Source organism: Xenia sp. Carnegie-2017, unplaced genomic scaffold, assembly GCF_021976095.1.
Source record: "Xenia sp. Carnegie-2017 unplaced genomic scaffold, XeniaSp_v1 HiC_scaffold_22, whole genome shotgun sequence".
NCBI lineage: Eukaryota > Metazoa > Cnidaria > Anthozoa > Malacalcyonacea > Xeniidae > Xenia > Xenia sp. Carnegie-2017.
Genome location: NW_025813485.1, coordinates 5,086,732 through 5,102,753, shown reverse-complemented (window position 1 = coordinate 5,102,753; position 16,022 = coordinate 5,086,732). Strand labels below are relative to the sequence as shown.

Genomic DNA, 16,022 nt, shown 5'->3' with positions numbered 1-16,022 from the left:
ATTTTAAAAAGAAAAGGAGCAGAAATGAACTGTTTCGAACATGCAACATTTTATCACCTCTAAATCAAGACTATTTTTTAACATGCAGTGTTGAAAACTTCTATGAAAGTGTGTTAATTTTTATCTCTGCATTGAAAAAATAGCCTTACAGTGGAATATACTGCACACCAGGATTTATTGTGGCTATTTCCAAGATTTTATTGGAGATCTTGCCTGCCTGTTAGCAGGGTGAAGTACGTAAAAGGCATATATATATAAACTCACGGTTTTTGATGAATCCTTTGCCAAGTTTTACGATCGATAGCGGTAAACGACGAATCTTCTCTTCCAATTCTTACTATGGAGCGACCGGATGCTGAGCAGGCATAACCACAGAGAAGAAGCCTAACTTATTTTTTTTAAAAAATATTCTTAACGTTGATGGTGGAACCATCATATCCAACTTTCAGGCTACCTGATGAACACTCCCGTGTTTCATGTCGACGACGGCAAGCACAGGAGCAAGATTGGCCATTTCTTGCAAATGTGCATGTCGCATACGGCATAAGACAGGAAATGTTGACAGCCAGTCGGAAAATTAGGATTCTCAAGTTTTATATTTTCACGCGAAGAAAGTTCCATGTTTTTACGCCGAAAAATTTAAAATCAAATATTGTCGAAATTTGGGCGTTCGATAATGGCGTGATTTCATTCATCTGTAAAAGAAATAAAATGGCGGTAAAGTACACGTTGAGCTTTTGTTAAAATTATTGAAGGGTTACAAGAATTTAGGAAGTTGACATAAAGTCATATCCTTACCGTGATAGATTTTCTTGTCTTTGAAATCGATTGGTCAAGGCAGCAATCGTAATCTTAGCCAGAAAAATGCTCAGGAAAAATGTTTCAAACCAGCCATTAGAACAAATTAGTGACTTGTCCATGAATACACGAGTTATTTTGATACAAGCTTTGTTCAAGAGCAGTATTTTGTGTTTTCTTTTGTAAATTGTCATGTAGACAATGTGGAGGAAGAGAAAACGCGTTTCTCAACTTCTTCAACTTCTTGATGATTTTTGTTTAGAAAGTTTCTAAATTGGACAATCAAAGGTTAAATATTTCATGTCAGTTCAAAATATTCTTCTTGCAAAATACATAACAAAAATGATGAACGTAAGATAAGGTAGCCACTTACTTTGAACATTTTATTAAACTGTGCAAGCAGCTCAACGGAAGTTGGATTTTCACCAAAGTTACATAACTTTACAGCTGCGAAGCAAAAATTGTTCGTTTTTATGTGTTGCTCAGCCTCATAGGAATAGTAATCACTCCATCGAGAACCATAACCACTTTATAACTTATGCGAATCAATTCGACCTAAAACACCAACATTTGTTCGTACTTTCTCAGTCGGACTTGGTGACCATTTGGTGTTTACCAGAAGAATATTCAAGTCTAGAATCAAGCATTGAGCAAACATTACTTTCTAAAGCAAAACTTTAAGGAAACTAATATAGCCCTCGGATTAGAATAAATGTCAATGTCGTTCACATTTCGCACATCACTCAAAGAGATAGTAATCAGTTAAAACGAAAATAAAAAGCTTATCACCTGAATTTGCTTTAGCAAAACTCCAAGAAATGTTTCACTGAAGCATTGTTTCGACTGCTTCTAACTATTCTTCGTGCACGTACCGCTGCAAAGATTCAAAGGACACGTTCTTGGCTGAGTTGATCATAAAATATGCTACAAGTCTATAAACGCGTTGTGCTCTGATTGGTTAGTTTCTAGGTGTGTCATCAATTGTACATGGTGCTCAAGTAAAAAATAACTTTTCAATCAAATCTCATTTCTTATTTTGAATATATTTCCCACCGCTAGTTTTGACGTAAATAGAGAATGTCAATTAGCAAAAATAAAAAGCTTTAGAAATTGATGCATTGTGATAATTTCAATGTCAAACACTGTGCTAGTAAGACCACAGGGCATAGAAGGTATGTAATTTACTCGCCAACTTATTTAATTGTGATGATGGAATCAAGCAAAAATGATTTTACAAATTAATGGTTTTCAGTTCCACTCCCAGAGGTATAAAATTTGTATAAGGGGACATTTTTGGTACTTCCCGTAAACCTTTTATTTCTGCTCTTTGAAATTTCAAATAGCTCCTAGCAACTCCTAACATCAAAATATGCACAACAGCACCAATGAAATTACCATAATGACCATTGAAATTTCCCAATAGTTCGATTATAATACTGTGTCAACATTGCATGCATTGATTTGGGGGTGTCACACCCTCACCCCCAACAGTTACGCCCACGATTGGATAGCATATATTAGTCACCAAAAACAACATAACTAAAATACTCTTGCCAGAAAATAGAATTTCGCTCCAGTTACCAAAAATATTTAGATTTCATTTTAAAAAAAGATTATGAAAAATACAACAGCAAAGGTCACCAATAATCTTCGATTATCTCTCTAGAATTTCTCGCGGCGTCAATGATTCTCTCTGATTAATTCCCAGACGAGCTGCATCGTACAATAGAGTATTTTTTGTCAGACAGCATGGGGGAACAATCACACGATATTTTCAATCTCTCCAACTGCTGCTGTTCGAAATTCTTTTCAGTCTCCTCAAACAACTTTCTAAGGGGCTGTTTACATGATTCCGGCTAACCGGGATTCAGTGAAGCGTGAAATGATTTCGAGGGATTGACAAAGGCAAAACTTTAAGCGTAAAAATTACAACTGTTTGCTAAGCGCCACAAGTCATTCCTGCTGAAATTCATAAATTAAGCCAAATTGGTTATTTTAATTTTAAATGTTTTGCGTAGTTATTATATGAGAATATTGTGAAATTTCTCTGGAAGATTTATCTGATGACGAGTTTGAATCGTTTCCATTTGCCAAAATCGCTTGGCTGAATCCTGGCTACCCGGGCTCATGTAATCAGTCCCTAAGCATTATGAAACATACTTTTCGAAATCTGACACGGTTCGTAAACATTTATTTCAAATTCGTCTGGGGCTGGTTGCACGAAGGCCGAATAGCGCTATCCACTGGATAGCAAATTTTTCTGAACGTTTAAATATACGATTTGAACTGTGCAATTATTAAAATGAAATATTGTTTCGAGGATTACAAAATTTCTTCTTTATCGTAAAAAAACAGAAACATCTTTTTCACAAGTTTGAAAATTTTTGCAATCCAATGGATAACGCTATTCGGCCTTTGTGCGACCGGCCCGTAACGAGCAACTTATTATTGCCATAGCAACGTAAATGAAGTTATCGTCCTCAAATTCGTTCATCATGCTATCTAATAACTTTATTCTCCTTTTTTGAATGGCTGAATTTATTGACGAGGCTCATCGTATTGTTGATGCAGCAATCAAAAGCGCTTGTAGAAGATTGTCAGGTTTGACTGACTTTCAGCAGCATCAAAAGAAAGAAATTGACGAGGTGGCTTTGAGGAAAGAATTAGAGTTGAAGGCACAAAAAGCTAAGGACGATTACTTAAATACTATCGGTATAATTGACGACCAGACATTCGCTCACATATCCAACATAACTTGGACAAGTATAGAAGATTTCACTGTGGATGAAGGACTTAGCGACATTCTGAAATTTATCAAGGTTCTTGAAAACGAGATTTTAACAGAAACATACTCATAGCAGACACCTAATCTAAACGTTCCTGTGAACCATTCTTTAGACTTGGAAACGAGATTCTAGTTGGCTTCACTGTATAGACTTTCTAAAGGAAGATGACTTACCGTATAGTAAACGTTTTAGGTATGAAGTAAAATGGAGTATTCCGACGAGAAGAAAGCCAATACCACGAGCTACTGCCTCAACTTACTTTACTTTGGAAGTAAGCAAAATAAAACCCAAGGTATTACCGATATTGCTTTTTTTTTACCTAAATTTCCAAGCCGTTCAAACAAGGAACTAGCCCATATTGTAGATTATTTATTTTCAGGATTATCCTATTGAAGTTTTTTATATATTCGAAGGTCATCAATTTGTACACAGGTACGTACTTATTCTTGTCGAAATAATCAAAATGCAAAGTCTGAAATGCAGTATTTTCAGCAAATAGATGTGTTATGTAAAAACAATTTTAGGCCAGGAAAAAGTGAATTTAATGCCAAGTGGTTAAGAGATATAATAGAAAGCAAAGTTTGTTTGATGGAAGCTATAACATTTTAGAATGTGTGAGTTGCCTTAAAATTTTCTGTTTCTGAATAATTATAAAAAAATTGTGTGCTATTAATTGATTGATACACTTTGTATGTATTGCATTCAAAAATTTTAATTACAGGTCACAAATGGGATCAAATGTCTGTACGATCTTTGATAAATTTTCGCAAGTGTTTTTTTTTATCACGCGAAGGCAAAGAAACGAAAAATATACGAATTTGGCACTCATAGATTTTCGCAACATTATCTTGAATATTTTTGTCATGAAAAGTGAATAAAAATGAAAAAAAAATGATTTGTCTCTCACTTCTTAGTTTTAATTTTAGAAATGTAGAAATTCAAAGATTTGCACAATTAACTCTTAAATGCTACAATGCTCAATGTTGCAAGCAGGAAAGTTAAACTAAAATGTTTAAGAATTAATCATACTACTTTCAAAGGGCCAGTGCAACGCTCACAGCAGTCAAATGTTATACGAAAGTTATTGGTCAGAAATCTGCTAGCAAAACTATTTCCCATGTACTGTCTACTTAACTTATTTATTGTCAAGCCTATAGACTCATCATCCTGTCTATCATTCTTTAATGCATGACACACCATTTGTTCAGCTGGAGTAAGATTGGCAACTGGAATCATCTCTTCATCAGCAGAACTAATATCTCCTGATAAATAATAGTAAGTTGGATTTATTGATAGACAAATTTCTTCGGCCAAACTAAAATTGATATGAGATAGCTCCACAATTGAACTTTTCTGCAGCTGTTGCCAGGAATTGTTACTGAATGTTTTGTATAAATTGTGGTTGGTTGACTTGTGAATCCCTTGTAAAAGCCTGCAACATATCATTATATAACATATCTATTCAAATGTCGACTATGTACAACAAAGAAATGAACAGCCATACAGCTTTCGGTCACAGGTAAAGAATTAAACAATATACGAACGAACCATTTATATGTATGTAAAATATTGGAAATACATAGTAAATAAAATAAACCTGCTTGTTGCTCGTAAATGTTGCCTTATATCAGATTGCTCTTCAAGCAGATTCTGTAGAGCAATACGATAATTGCGATTTTTTACATAGAGAGAAGTCTTGACATCAGTCAGTCCATTAGTCATCATTCTAAGGGCAATTCAAAATATTTTTACAATGAGATCTCCAATACAACTTCATGTCATTTGATGAGAAACTTCACTCAATACTTACATACAATATAACATTGCTATGCTGGGAGCAGTTTTATTTGTTTTACTGAATGTTGAAATACAATTTGGCTAAGCCATCACTTTGCTTCTATGTATGCATGTAAGTGAAGAATATGTGAAATGGTTGTTGGTTGATTTTTTTTATTATAAGTGATGATTGATTGGTAAGGCATTTCCTATAATCAATTGTGAAATCTCACCTCATTCCCACTACTAATGTGATTGTGGTTGGTAGTTTTTACAGATGGTATTGCATTAGTTGAAAATAACAAGTACCTGCTTGCAAGAAATTTGCTTCGCCAAACATCACATTCAATGGAAACTTTACTGAGCTCTTCTGACAACTCCTCACATTTTCTTTCCATATGGTCAAATTTTGTATCAAATTGAGCTTTGTCGACACTCATTTCCTGAAGCCTTAACAAGCATTAATAAAGGGAGACATTGGTTAAATATTGTAATATACGGAACATAATGATTGGCCACTCACTAAAAGGATGCATGACATATAAATTAATGTTTTGATTAAATTGATTAATTTTCAACATTATGTACTTAATTTGAATGTAGATGGAATGTAGAAGCATTGTATCAGTAAATACACAATACACCAGTAATACACATTATGCTGTTACAGTAATATAAATCAGCTATAATTACGAGGGTTTGCATGGGTAATTAAAGTTAACTCAATATCTTCAGCAAACACTAAGTTAAGTTAAGCATACATACTTCAATCCAATGTCTTCTCCAACTGATGCTACCAACAATTTTTTCAGGTCAGCATTTACCTTTAATAGAAATTATGGTGATTTATCTCAAGACTTCTATTTCCAAATATTGCTCTGCATTACTAATTTATATCATCAAAAACCACACATCACATTTGCACAAACAATACAGATCAATAAAAAAATTTGGCTAACATTTGTTCACCACACACATAACTGCCACAATCACATTACTACCTACATAGTTAACATGCTAGGTTACCACTGCCTTATATATGCTTATATTTTTAAAAACAGTGGTAACTAGGCAAGTGGGTGAATAGCATAGTGAATAGCATAGTCTAAGTATGCTTTTTTAAAACCAATGGTTGTACATAATTTTTCTACCTTGTTTTGCACTGACAGTTTATTCAAAAGCCCTTCCTTTTCTTTTGTAAGTTTGGAATTTTGAGTTTGTAAATCCTTAATAAGAGTGTGAGTATCCAAGCATTCAGCATCTCGTTCAACACATGTTGAAGACACATTGCCACTTAGGCTGGTCAGATGACTAAAACCTTCATTGGGCAAAAACTTCTGCCCATCTGCTGACTTGCTGCAGTTCTTTACATCATCGAATTTACAAAATTTTTCTTTTTGCAGTGACGGAGTATCTAGATTCATTTCAAAGGATTATTGCATTCAAAGATGAAAATGTAAGAATGGTGTTACTCACTGATCAACTTGGTGTTATCATTTGATAAACTTTGTGATTCCATTCCATCTCCACTTGATCTTGGTAACTTTGCATAATCTACAGAACATGAATATATCCACTTCATATACAATAGGTAGTAGACCTGAAGGTCAGTTTGACACATGTAAAATGATTGGCATCAAACAATTTTTAGAAGAGTAAGTTTTCTATTTAATAATTAAATAGCTTTTGATGTGAAAGCTCATTACATGAACTAAATGTGAATGAGAACTGTCATAAATATTTTCTTTACACTATGCTAAATCATACCATAATTGTGCTTATGATCCACGGGGTTTTCTGACTAAATGTACTGAGCATTATTGAATGGCTGGCTCTTCATAATATGCACTTAACCTTAAAATATATAATATGTCCATTACACCATGAACAAAACTTAAAACTTATAGAAAACAATGTACTAGTCTTAAGCTATGCAAGTTCAACAAAACATGCATAAGAAAATGGTAGTTACAAGAATATGCATTAAAAATATTACGGCCATATTGATTTTATTTGCTCATACAGTCACACTCCATTTAATAAAATATCTGCCATTTTAAAATGTTTTATATCTTGAATTTAAACATGAGCTATTTTTATGTTTATTGCTGGCTAGAACAGACAATGTTGGCTCTAACCTGACAAGACTTGAACATTGCGTAATAGAATGAGAGATTCGAAAAACTTAATGCCAGTGTGTCACAATATAATTTAATGAGACTATTAGTATTACCGTGGTAAAAAATTGAGAACCCTGTCATTTGTATTTTACATAAAAAATACATTCATAATAATTATTCACACAACTAACTTGAAGCCAGGTGGATTTTAAAGTAGAGATCTGTTTTGTTTCTTTGATAAAAATATAATCGACCAGGCTTAGTTTATACGTATGACATTTTTGAATTTTTGTAACTTTAAATAGAGTAGACCAACAGCACTGCCACCACTGACCACCACGAAGAATACCACCCCCCTGGAAATCAAAAATCAGCAAAAAAACAGGTACGCAATGGTACGAGCGCGTGTATGAGCATTGCCTTGCTAATGGCCTCCAAAGCTCTCCAAGGCGCCAAGTTAAGAGTGGATCGACGAAAAAAATTTTGTATATCACATAATACATATTGTAAGCATTATTCTCCATTTCACTGAAGCTTTTTCCCAACAAAAATATGCTCACTCCTCAAAAATATGAGACAGTAATCGGTAACTCTTTTGCTACTGGTCATGTTTCGAGTCAATGCTGAAATTGTAGCATTCAGATTCAGTAACTTGACTCTGAAATTACTTTTGAAAAGTCAGCAGGAGATAAAGAATTTACCGACACCAGCATCACAGAATGCCAACATACACAAGGTCTACTCATCTAAATGGTTTACGGTATTGATTTGCCACTCGGCCAGTGCAAATAACACAAACAATTGCCCTCCTGGATTGATTATAATCTTCCTTAAGCCATTTTAAGTGTATCCAGGGGACAAGTTCTTTTCTTTCCCACTTTGGCTGAGTAGTGAATAGCACATACACAAAAATTACAAGAGATGATTATGTGGGAAATAATTTATTCCAATAAAATACACCATGCACATCCATTAACAAAGTTGTTTTTTAAATCGTGTTAATATGTCAATGAACAATGATTCAAGATAAGACGCAATAACATGGAATCATTTTACAATAATACAATAGAATACCATACATACATGCATACATACAATACAATAATACAATAAGAAATATATGTGACTTTTTTTAATGTACACAATTAGAGCTTTTATCAATCAAGGATATTAGCGTTACTTTCAAGTTCAAAATCACTTTTTTTCAACGCGTTATCTAAATTATTGTCTTTGGCAAGCTGGTTGAAATGCTGCAAAATATAATAATATCAAAATTAGCATGACAAATTACCATTTCTTTATTAAAGATTTCACCAATTACATTCTATACATAATAGATTCGATTGGATATATGAAATATTGCTAAACCTGTGAGTTTTTAAATTCAGAATACAGAGTAAAAAGAACGTGTAGTGAATGGATACGATTCTTTTGGACTGGGATATCAAGCAGGCCTACACAAAAAAAATAAAACCATTCACAATCAAACTCCCTTTAATATTGTGAATTTGTGCACAAGTAATCAAACACATAGCTTTTTGAGGATGAATTTGAGAGAAGTGGAAATAAGTGTACGACAGAATAAAAAAGGTAAACAAAAACGCAATATTATAAGGTGCACTTTCTTGTTTACAAAGCGTTTCCTTGACTACTCACCACAGACGAGGTCAACGTACTGAGGAAGATCAACATCTAATTCAGCGGAGGGAAGACCAACCTGAAAGAATTGAGCAATACATCTTTGATATTTGGAGAGGTGGAAACTGTACAGTATATTTATAGGAGTGAGTATTAAAACTGGTCTCGGTTATAAAAACGAGAGTATTTAAGTGGTATACACCATACAGTTATGATGAAATATTTTATTATTGTAAAACACCAAAACTATTATCTGGGATGGTGTGCAACGCAATTCAACTTTACACACAACATTTGTCATACCTGATTTAAAAGTTCTTCAAACTCTGGAGGCCATTCTTGCATAAGATTTTCAATATCAGGCATGTCCCTATGGAAAAAATTCAATGGAATTTTTCCAGCTGATAAATCATTTACGTACGTAAAACGATAATTATGATATTTAATTTTTATCGCAGAAAATACGATGAAAATAGTGTTTGACAAGCTTGTAGTGCTATTTAGCTACTACACAGTGTTTTGACCAATGATTTGAGTAATGATTTTACGAAAGGTATATCATTGACATACACCAAACGTACCTTTGATAATGAACAGTAGGTGGAGGCTTCTGTCGATGTAGTTCTCTAAAAGTATTAAAAGTATGACGATCTGTGAGAACTAGTTGATCTGGCGTTTATGGCAGACAGTGTAAATCAATCACAGAACAGTGGAGCGAAAAAGCATGTAAAAATACGGGTGAAAATCAAAACTAAGTCGACTTATATGCAAGGTAAGATCATTGCCATCGTCTCAAAGTTATACCTTTAAAGGTAGGCATAACAAAATGATAAGGCGTGCCTAAAATCATATTAAATATTTTCTGCATGATTACACAAATGTTCAAGCTATAGCGCATTTGAGACAATGCTGTGGATACTAAATCACCTAATGCTTTCAATCCAGTTTGTTATTGCTTTAGGATTTTTTTCTGGATCTACCAATGATTTAACAGCCTGAAATAAAAGTTGCATAAGAAAAATTAGACACATCTCCTTATTTATTCCAGATACTTTACGTTTTAAACTTTTAATGATACTTTAATAACTCTTCACATCTTTTCGTAATGGCACTCCGTCGAAGACATTTACGAATGTTATATGTCACGATAATTGATATTGCTATTAAAAAATGACGTTGAATTTGCTTCTTAAAGATAGATATTTACATGAAGTATTACAAAGTTGCTCTGTTTTCAACTAATGTCGATAACCATGTAACGCACAACATTCATTTATGAAATTTGAAATTACAAGAATTTTTTAATATTTCCTAAACCTTATAGGAAGTGCAACTTAATGTACCATGAAAATTGTTCAACCAAATGCATAAATTTCAGGTTAATTTTTCATTTTTGTTATACTACAGTAGTTTTTGGTAACATTTATAGGGCTCACAGCCGTAAGTGAAGATTCCTAAATTCTTACACGACGTTTACACAACGGATCAGTTTGAAAACGGTGTGAAAAAATTACAAAGACCGGATTTCGTTTACACTGCACCGGAGCGGATTTCTTTGAAAATGTTACTTTGCCGCAGCAATACGACCACGCTTGCTGAACGTTGTCGAACGAAAACGGAGTAGTGTAAACGTAGTCTTAATACGTTAACGTTTTGACATACATACAACTGATTTTTTGCTGGATTGTTTGGAGACTGTAATCAGTTGCAAACCTAAAACTGGAAACAATATATATATGATTAATATTGCCACTACTTGTTTGCAGATGTAGATTGTCCAGATTAATAAAGTCCTGAGAAAGACTTTTGGTGTCTTTTCAACTCCAACAGTCCTTCTCAGGACTCTACCAACCTGGATGATCTACATTTACAAACATGTAACGATACTCCCGGGTTCAAATCATTCACTTTATTGCTACTACTGCGCATAATCCATGATCAAAAACTAAATTACATTAACAACATCAAAAACGTCATCAAAAGTCACAACAAACACTTTCTCAAGCAATTAAAACTCAAAAATCAGCAAAACATGTAGCGGCCAACAAAAAACCTTTGCCGACTGAACGGAATTTTTCAATTAACATTTGCTAATTATATAAGAAAATTATTATTCATTTCTTTAATAAATTAAATCCATTCATTGTTTTTCAAGTGATTGAAAACAGAAGCATTTGGATTGTAGAACAAAATAACGGGCTGGTTTCGCTACTGGTCATTTATAAAGCAACTGTTATATGCAAAGACAACGACACTAGTGAAACGTACATTGGGCGAACATATTTCACTCTAATTGTACGTATTACTCACAAAGCTTATCAGTTGTGAACAGGCAAATAAATTATCATTACTCAGGTTGGTTTGTTCAAATGAGTGTGATGATATTATATAAAGATCAAGATCAGAATTACAGATCATCTCCTGATCATCGCATTAGGAAACTATGAGTTGCAAAAGTTTCAGCAAGCGCAGGAGTCACCATTGCACAATAGTGATTGCCGGAAGAGTACATTGTTGTACAAGTTTTATGTGCGTATATAGCTACGTATAGATATACTTATTATATTACCAGTTGGATCTGATTGTTTGGCACAGGGTTCATCCAAAACTGTAAGACCTAAAGCTTCTGGTTTGTCATCCGGCTTGGAGACCTTAACAAGTAAACAAAAATTGCACGATCAGAGCAAAAGATGAAAAGATTATTACATGAATATAAATTGTAACATGACATCCAAGCCATATTCCAACATAACCTTCAAAAATGCATCAATGTCTCCCACAGCAGGAATAAAGTCAGGAATAAATGGTTTCAACTTGTATTCCAACTCAATTGTCTGTGGTGTGTACCTTGGATTAAAAAATAAACATTGAATATAGTTAACGCAGAAACAAATTTTGGTAAAAGGGAATATCAGCAATAATCAGGAGAACATACCCAAAAGCAACATACGTAATACTGCTGTATATGATAACAATGTGCATGCTTTGAAAATGGTGAAAAAAACCTACGTATGGCATTACACATCATAGCATGAGTGTCAACTAGAAATCTGAGGATACAGCCTAAGTTAAAAAAAGCCTTTTGATTCGTAATTTGAATTAACTAAAAAATGTTTCGAAAAATTTCTCCCATTTATCATTAACTGTCATTTAATTTTGATTCATGTATCACGAGGTAAAAGTTTATCAACTTCATCGAAAATAAAAATTAAAGAGTAAAACACAAGGTAGCGAGTTTAAAATGCATTTGTTGACTAATGCTGAAGAAGACAGACAACATGCCAATAATATATGACTGAAAACTTGCGCAGTTCACTCCAAAAGTAAATGGTTTGAACCCGGGAGTATCGTTACATGTTTGTAAATGTAGATCGTCCAGGTTGGTATAGTTCTGAGAAGAAGTCAAAGATTTGACTCTGAAGATGACTACCGCTAAGGTTGTCGAAACGTCAGTCAACAAAACAAAACAGTCCTTCTCAGGACTATACCAACCTGGACGATCTACATTTACAAACATGTAACACTCCACAAACTTATGGAGTTCATACAAATCAACTCTTTGTGCTTCTCTAAGAGTAACGAGTGGCAGATTTTAAGTCATTTTGGATGGAAAACTGACGAAGTCACTTGAATAAATAAGTTAAACTATTAGCTTAATAACTGCACACAGCATACTTGTGACTACTTGGTATAGTTCTGAGAAGAAGTCAAAGATTTGACTCTGAAGATGACTACCGCTAAGGTTGTCGAAACGTCAGTCAACAACAACAAAAACAGTCCTTCTCAGGACTATACCAACCTGGACGATCTACATTTACAAACATGTAATACTCCACAAACTTATGGAGTTCATACAAATCAACTCTTTGTGCTTCTCTAGGAGTAACGAGTGGCAAATTTTAAGTCATTTTGGATGGAAAACTGACGAAGTCACTTGAATAAATAAATTAAACTATTAGCTTAATAACTGCACACAGCATACTTGTGACGTTATTCATGATAGAGAGAATCGTCATACGTAATTATCATGAAATAAATTATGATTTTTCATTAAATAACAACTAGGGATTCAAGGATAGTGCAAATTTTCAAACAATAACAGTATCTTCGACGTTTGATTTACATGTACGTAAGTTAATCTCAAACATTTAAAAATATTAAAATGTCGCACACCCGACACTAAAAAATTAACATTGTTTGACATATATCCTTCTCATATTAATCTTTCTAAAAGAGTGCAAAGTTGCCTAAACGTGTCTATACTTTGTCTTTAAGGAGTGGAATGCTTTAAAGATAAAAAACATAAATAGCTTCAAAAATACATAAAAGCTTTACCCATATAATTTTCTTATCATAATTTAGTACCTGGTAATATACTGGAATAGTTCTTTTATGTCTTTTCCAACTGGCAAATGTTCATAATCCACAGGATCATATGCTCTACAATAATTCATATAAAAGTAATGAAATAGTGAAGAATGAAATGAACAAAAAAATATGTACAAAAATCTTAGAGCAGTTGATCAGAGTTAAACAACGCTAAAACATTGGTAATAATATTTATTTGTATTTTCATTCATAGAACTTTCTTTAATGAATTACAATCTGTTTATTGCATTAATCATGAAACAAGCACTAATCATGAAATGACAAAAGTGCACTAATTCATAAGTAGGGACATGGATGGATTTACTGGGGAGGGACACCAGAGGAACATCAGATTTCACCTCACAACATACATTGTTCACACCTTTAAGAAAAATTTCAACCCCAAAGTTTTTGGGGCATTTTTTTAGCAAAACCACTGTAAAATTATGAAAATCTGTCCACAAGTAGGGATGTGCTGGATACAACTTTGCATGATACCAGATACTACCAGACTGCAGTTTACCAGATGACAGTCAAGAAAAATGATAATTGGATACTGGATACTATAATCTGGTAAGGCTTTGAGGGTGCATTACAAAGTATGTTGAAAGTATATTATGTCATATATAATAACAAATATATAAAAGCACGTGTAAATAAATATCCTCATTCTGATGAAGGCTCGAAGCAACGAGTCGAAAGCTCAATAAAAATCATTTAAAATCCGGAGAAACTTTTATCTTTTATGTAATAACAAATATACGTATAATTTAAAGATACATTTCACTTCAGCTAGCAACACTCAATTGAGAATAAGTAACATTAATGCATAAGTTTCAGTAAAATTCCTTCTCGAAAATGGCAATAAAATTTTCAAACTATGCGCCAGATATTGGCTATTACCGGATATTGGATGCTCATACCAGGATACAGCAAATCCCCACTTATATTGCAACATTTTATTGCCCTTTTCAATGGGGACAAAATACTGAAAACATGTTAAAATGATTCAATTGAACAATGCAAAAGGCAACAAAGCAGGTTAGGCAGGAAAGTTGTCCCCCACTAAAGCTTTCTCTAGACATTATATCTTGTGTCAGGAAATACAGTACTTAAATTCCAAAATCCAACAAAAATCAGCATTGCCATTTGAACATAAGGTTCTGAATGAAAAATCTCAATTTTGTATAAAATTTTAAGAAATATCATACCCCTCCAACGTTCCTCTGTGTTCATCCTCATCCTCTCCTTCATCAGAACTATCACTTTGCTCTTCTTCTTCGTCATCACTGGTTGTTTTAACTTTTGGTTGAACTACTTTATCTTGTTTATCACTGACTAAACTATCACTGGTCTGATGAAAAAAGAAATCAGTGCATAGGATTCAATAGCAAAGCCACTCCATCATTTACTGATATGCACGATGCAAATATTTTTGTGTTCATTCACTGGTTAAACAAGAAACATAATTAAGTTTCTAAATTAATAAATAATTACTTAGCTAAAGAAATTGCCTTGTAGGAGTAAAAAGAATGAAATTCCCTCATTGCATTGTGTATAATCAAGAGGTTGTATGTATGTTAATAAAAAGAAATATAGTTAAAGCGGATCATACTTACTTTATTATCTACTAAATCATCATGATTGAACTCATCTTCACTTTGATCAGTCATCGAGCCGCAAACTAATAAATATATTAAGTCATTTCAGCATCATTTTTACAAAATGCAAACTTAGTCATCAAGTACTAAAATAGAAATAAACTATATATTAAAAAGACATTACATACTTGCACCACGATTTATCTGTGGTCTTGGACTTGGTGTAAATGTACTTGCTACTTCTTCTTCATCGTTTACATCAAGAGTTTCATCATATGGCTGATTTACTACACGTTTTGTCTTAAAGAATGGGTTTTATTTCTGAGTCTATTCTGACCATTAGGCCACTTGTATTTGGAGGAGTTATCATGTTCTACTTTTAAAAAGTACAAAAAACTTTCGCAATTCACATTGAAATAAACAAAAGCAAGTGAGATTCTACAACGTTATTGGCAAGCAACTGGGTCGCCTGTTAGAAAATATCTGAAAATTATTTCAAAATGAGAATATAGAACACATCAAAACACACCTTATTTCTCTCGTTATCTGAGTCGCCATGGTCGGCCATGAATACGCTTCCTTCGTCGCTAGGTAAAACTGTTTCCCATCTTCGAAACTAACAACCCTATTCTTCACAATAATTCTTAATCGTATGTATTCATATATTCATATCAGGGCCGAGTTAACCATATGGCAGAAGGGGCGTACGCCCACGGGCCCCGCGCTTTAGGGACCCTGTGCATTACTCAGTTTTAATATTTTTAATTTTTTGTGGCATCTTCTGAGGAATCTGACGGCAAAGATGACACAACTAAAAGTGACAACTATGACGCGCCGAACATGTCATTATTCTATTAATTAGTTTATTAGCAGATCAATTTATTTATTCTCACTTGGAATTTATTTATTCTCACTTCGCGATTATATTTATTCGC

At 33.5% G+C, this 16,022-nt stretch overlaps 3 protein-coding genes and 2 long non-coding RNA genes across 9 annotated transcripts; 2 read left to right on the top strand and 3 right to left on the bottom strand.

Annotated features, from left to right (window-relative positions):
- Positions 1-442: 442 nt before the first annotated feature.
- LOC124446717 lies at positions 443-1,664 on the bottom strand. The gene is made up of 4 exons (XR_006948513.1): positions 1,588-1,664; positions 1,172-1,431; positions 799-1,067; positions 443-695 (listed from the first exon to the last, which is right to left on the bottom strand). It is a non-coding gene; the product is annotated as an uncharacterized LOC124446717 (long non-coding RNA).
- A 1,601-nt stretch (positions 1,665-3,265) lies between these two features.
- On the top strand, positions 3,266-4,485 carry LOC124446784 (A-kinase anchor protein 14-like). Of its 2 annotated transcripts, XM_046997666.1 has the most exons (5): positions 3,267-3,617; positions 3,697-3,876; positions 3,964-4,016; positions 4,109-4,198; positions 4,306-4,382. In XM_046997666.1, exons 1-4 carry the CDS (start codon positions 3,327-3,329, stop codon positions 4,191-4,193), a joined length of 609 nt encoding a protein of 202 aa, XP_046853622.1. In that variant the 5' UTR covers positions 3,267-3,326; the 3' UTR covers positions 4,194-4,198; positions 4,306-4,382. The 2 variants fall into 2 exon arrangements, with proteins under 2 accessions (XP_046853621.1, XP_046853622.1); XM_046997665.1 differs by lacking the exon at positions 4,109-4,198 and having other exon boundaries at positions 3,266-3,617; positions 4,306-4,485.
- On the bottom strand, positions 4,480-7,829 carry LOC124446783 (golgin-45-like). 4 transcript variants are annotated; one of them, XM_046997661.1, is made up of 8 exons: positions 7,672-7,829; positions 7,128-7,214; positions 6,837-6,914; positions 6,512-6,774; positions 6,126-6,184; positions 5,670-5,810; positions 5,182-5,310; positions 4,480-5,016 (listed from the first exon to the last, which is right to left on the bottom strand). In XM_046997661.1, the coding sequence occupies exons 3-8, from the start codon at positions 6,877-6,879 to the stop codon at positions 4,608-4,610; spliced, it is 1,044 nt and encodes a 347-aa protein (XP_046853617.1). In that variant the 5' UTR covers positions 6,880-6,914; positions 7,128-7,214; positions 7,672-7,829; the 3' UTR covers positions 4,480-4,607. The 4 variants fall into 4 exon arrangements, with proteins under 4 accessions (XP_046853617.1, XP_046853620.1, XP_046853619.1 ...); XM_046997664.1 differs by having other exon boundaries at positions 6,512-6,753; XM_046997663.1 differs by lacking the exon at positions 7,672-7,829 and adding an exon at positions 7,594-7,659.
- LOC124446785 lies at positions 4,792-5,180 on the top strand. The gene is made up of 2 exons (XR_006948532.1): positions 4,792-4,859; positions 4,944-5,180. It is a non-coding gene; the product is annotated as an uncharacterized LOC124446785 (long non-coding RNA).
- A 576-nt stretch (positions 7,830-8,405) lies between the features above and the next one.
- On the bottom strand, positions 8,406-15,710 carry LOC124446877 (intraflagellar transport protein 46 homolog). The gene is made up of 14 exons (XM_046997756.1): positions 15,617-15,710; positions 15,276-15,387; positions 15,106-15,170; positions 14,698-14,840; positions 13,484-13,558; positions 11,872-11,965; positions 11,688-11,769; positions 10,785-10,837; positions 10,046-10,113; positions 9,700-9,744; positions 9,422-9,488; positions 9,137-9,197; positions 8,849-8,934; positions 8,406-8,730 (listed from the first exon to the last, which is right to left on the bottom strand). The coding sequence occupies exons 1-14, from the start codon at positions 15,653-15,655 to the stop codon at positions 8,638-8,640; spliced, it is 1,083 nt and encodes a 360-aa protein (XP_046853712.1). The 5' UTR covers positions 15,656-15,710; the 3' UTR covers positions 8,406-8,637.
- Between the last annotated feature and the right edge of the window lie 312 nt (positions 15,711-16,022).

Excerpts from the sequence above, each read along its gene's own strand:
- LOC124446784 (XM_046997665.1), top strand. The coding sequence starts at position 3,327 with ATGGCTGAATTTATTGACGAGGCTCATCGTATTGTTGATGCAGCAATC. Across the intron at positions 3,877-3,963 it reads TAAGCAAAATAAAACCCAAG|GATTATCCTATTGAAGTTTT; the intron begins GTATTACCGATA and ends ATTTATTTTCAG. Across the intron at positions 4,017-4,305 it reads GGTCATCAATTTGTACACAG|GTCACAAATGGGATCAAATG; the intron begins GTACGTACTTAT and ends TTTTAATTACAG.
- LOC124446783 (XM_046997661.1), bottom strand. The coding sequence starts at position 6,879 with ATGGAATCACAAAGTTTATCAAATGATAACACCAAGTTGATCA. Across the intron at positions 6,775-6,836 it reads TGATAACACCAAGTTGATCA|ATACTCCGTCACTGCAAAAA; the intron begins GTGAGTAACACC and ends AAATGAATCTAG. Across the intron at positions 5,017-5,181 it reads CATTTACGAGCAACAAGCAG|GCTTTTACAAGGGATTCACA; the intron begins GTTTATTTTATT and ends GATATGTTGCAG.
- LOC124446877 (XM_046997756.1), bottom strand. The coding sequence starts at position 15,655 with ATGGCCGACCATGGCGACTCAGATAACGAGAGAAATAAG. Across the intron at positions 11,966-13,483 it reads CTATTCCAGTATATTACCAG|GTACACACCACAGACAATTG; the intron begins GTACTAAATTAT and ends TTTTAATCCAAG. Across the intron at positions 11,770-11,871 it reads ACATTGATGCATTTTTGAAG|GTCTCCAAGCCGGATGACAA; the intron begins GTTATGTTGGAA and ends TTACTTGTTAAG.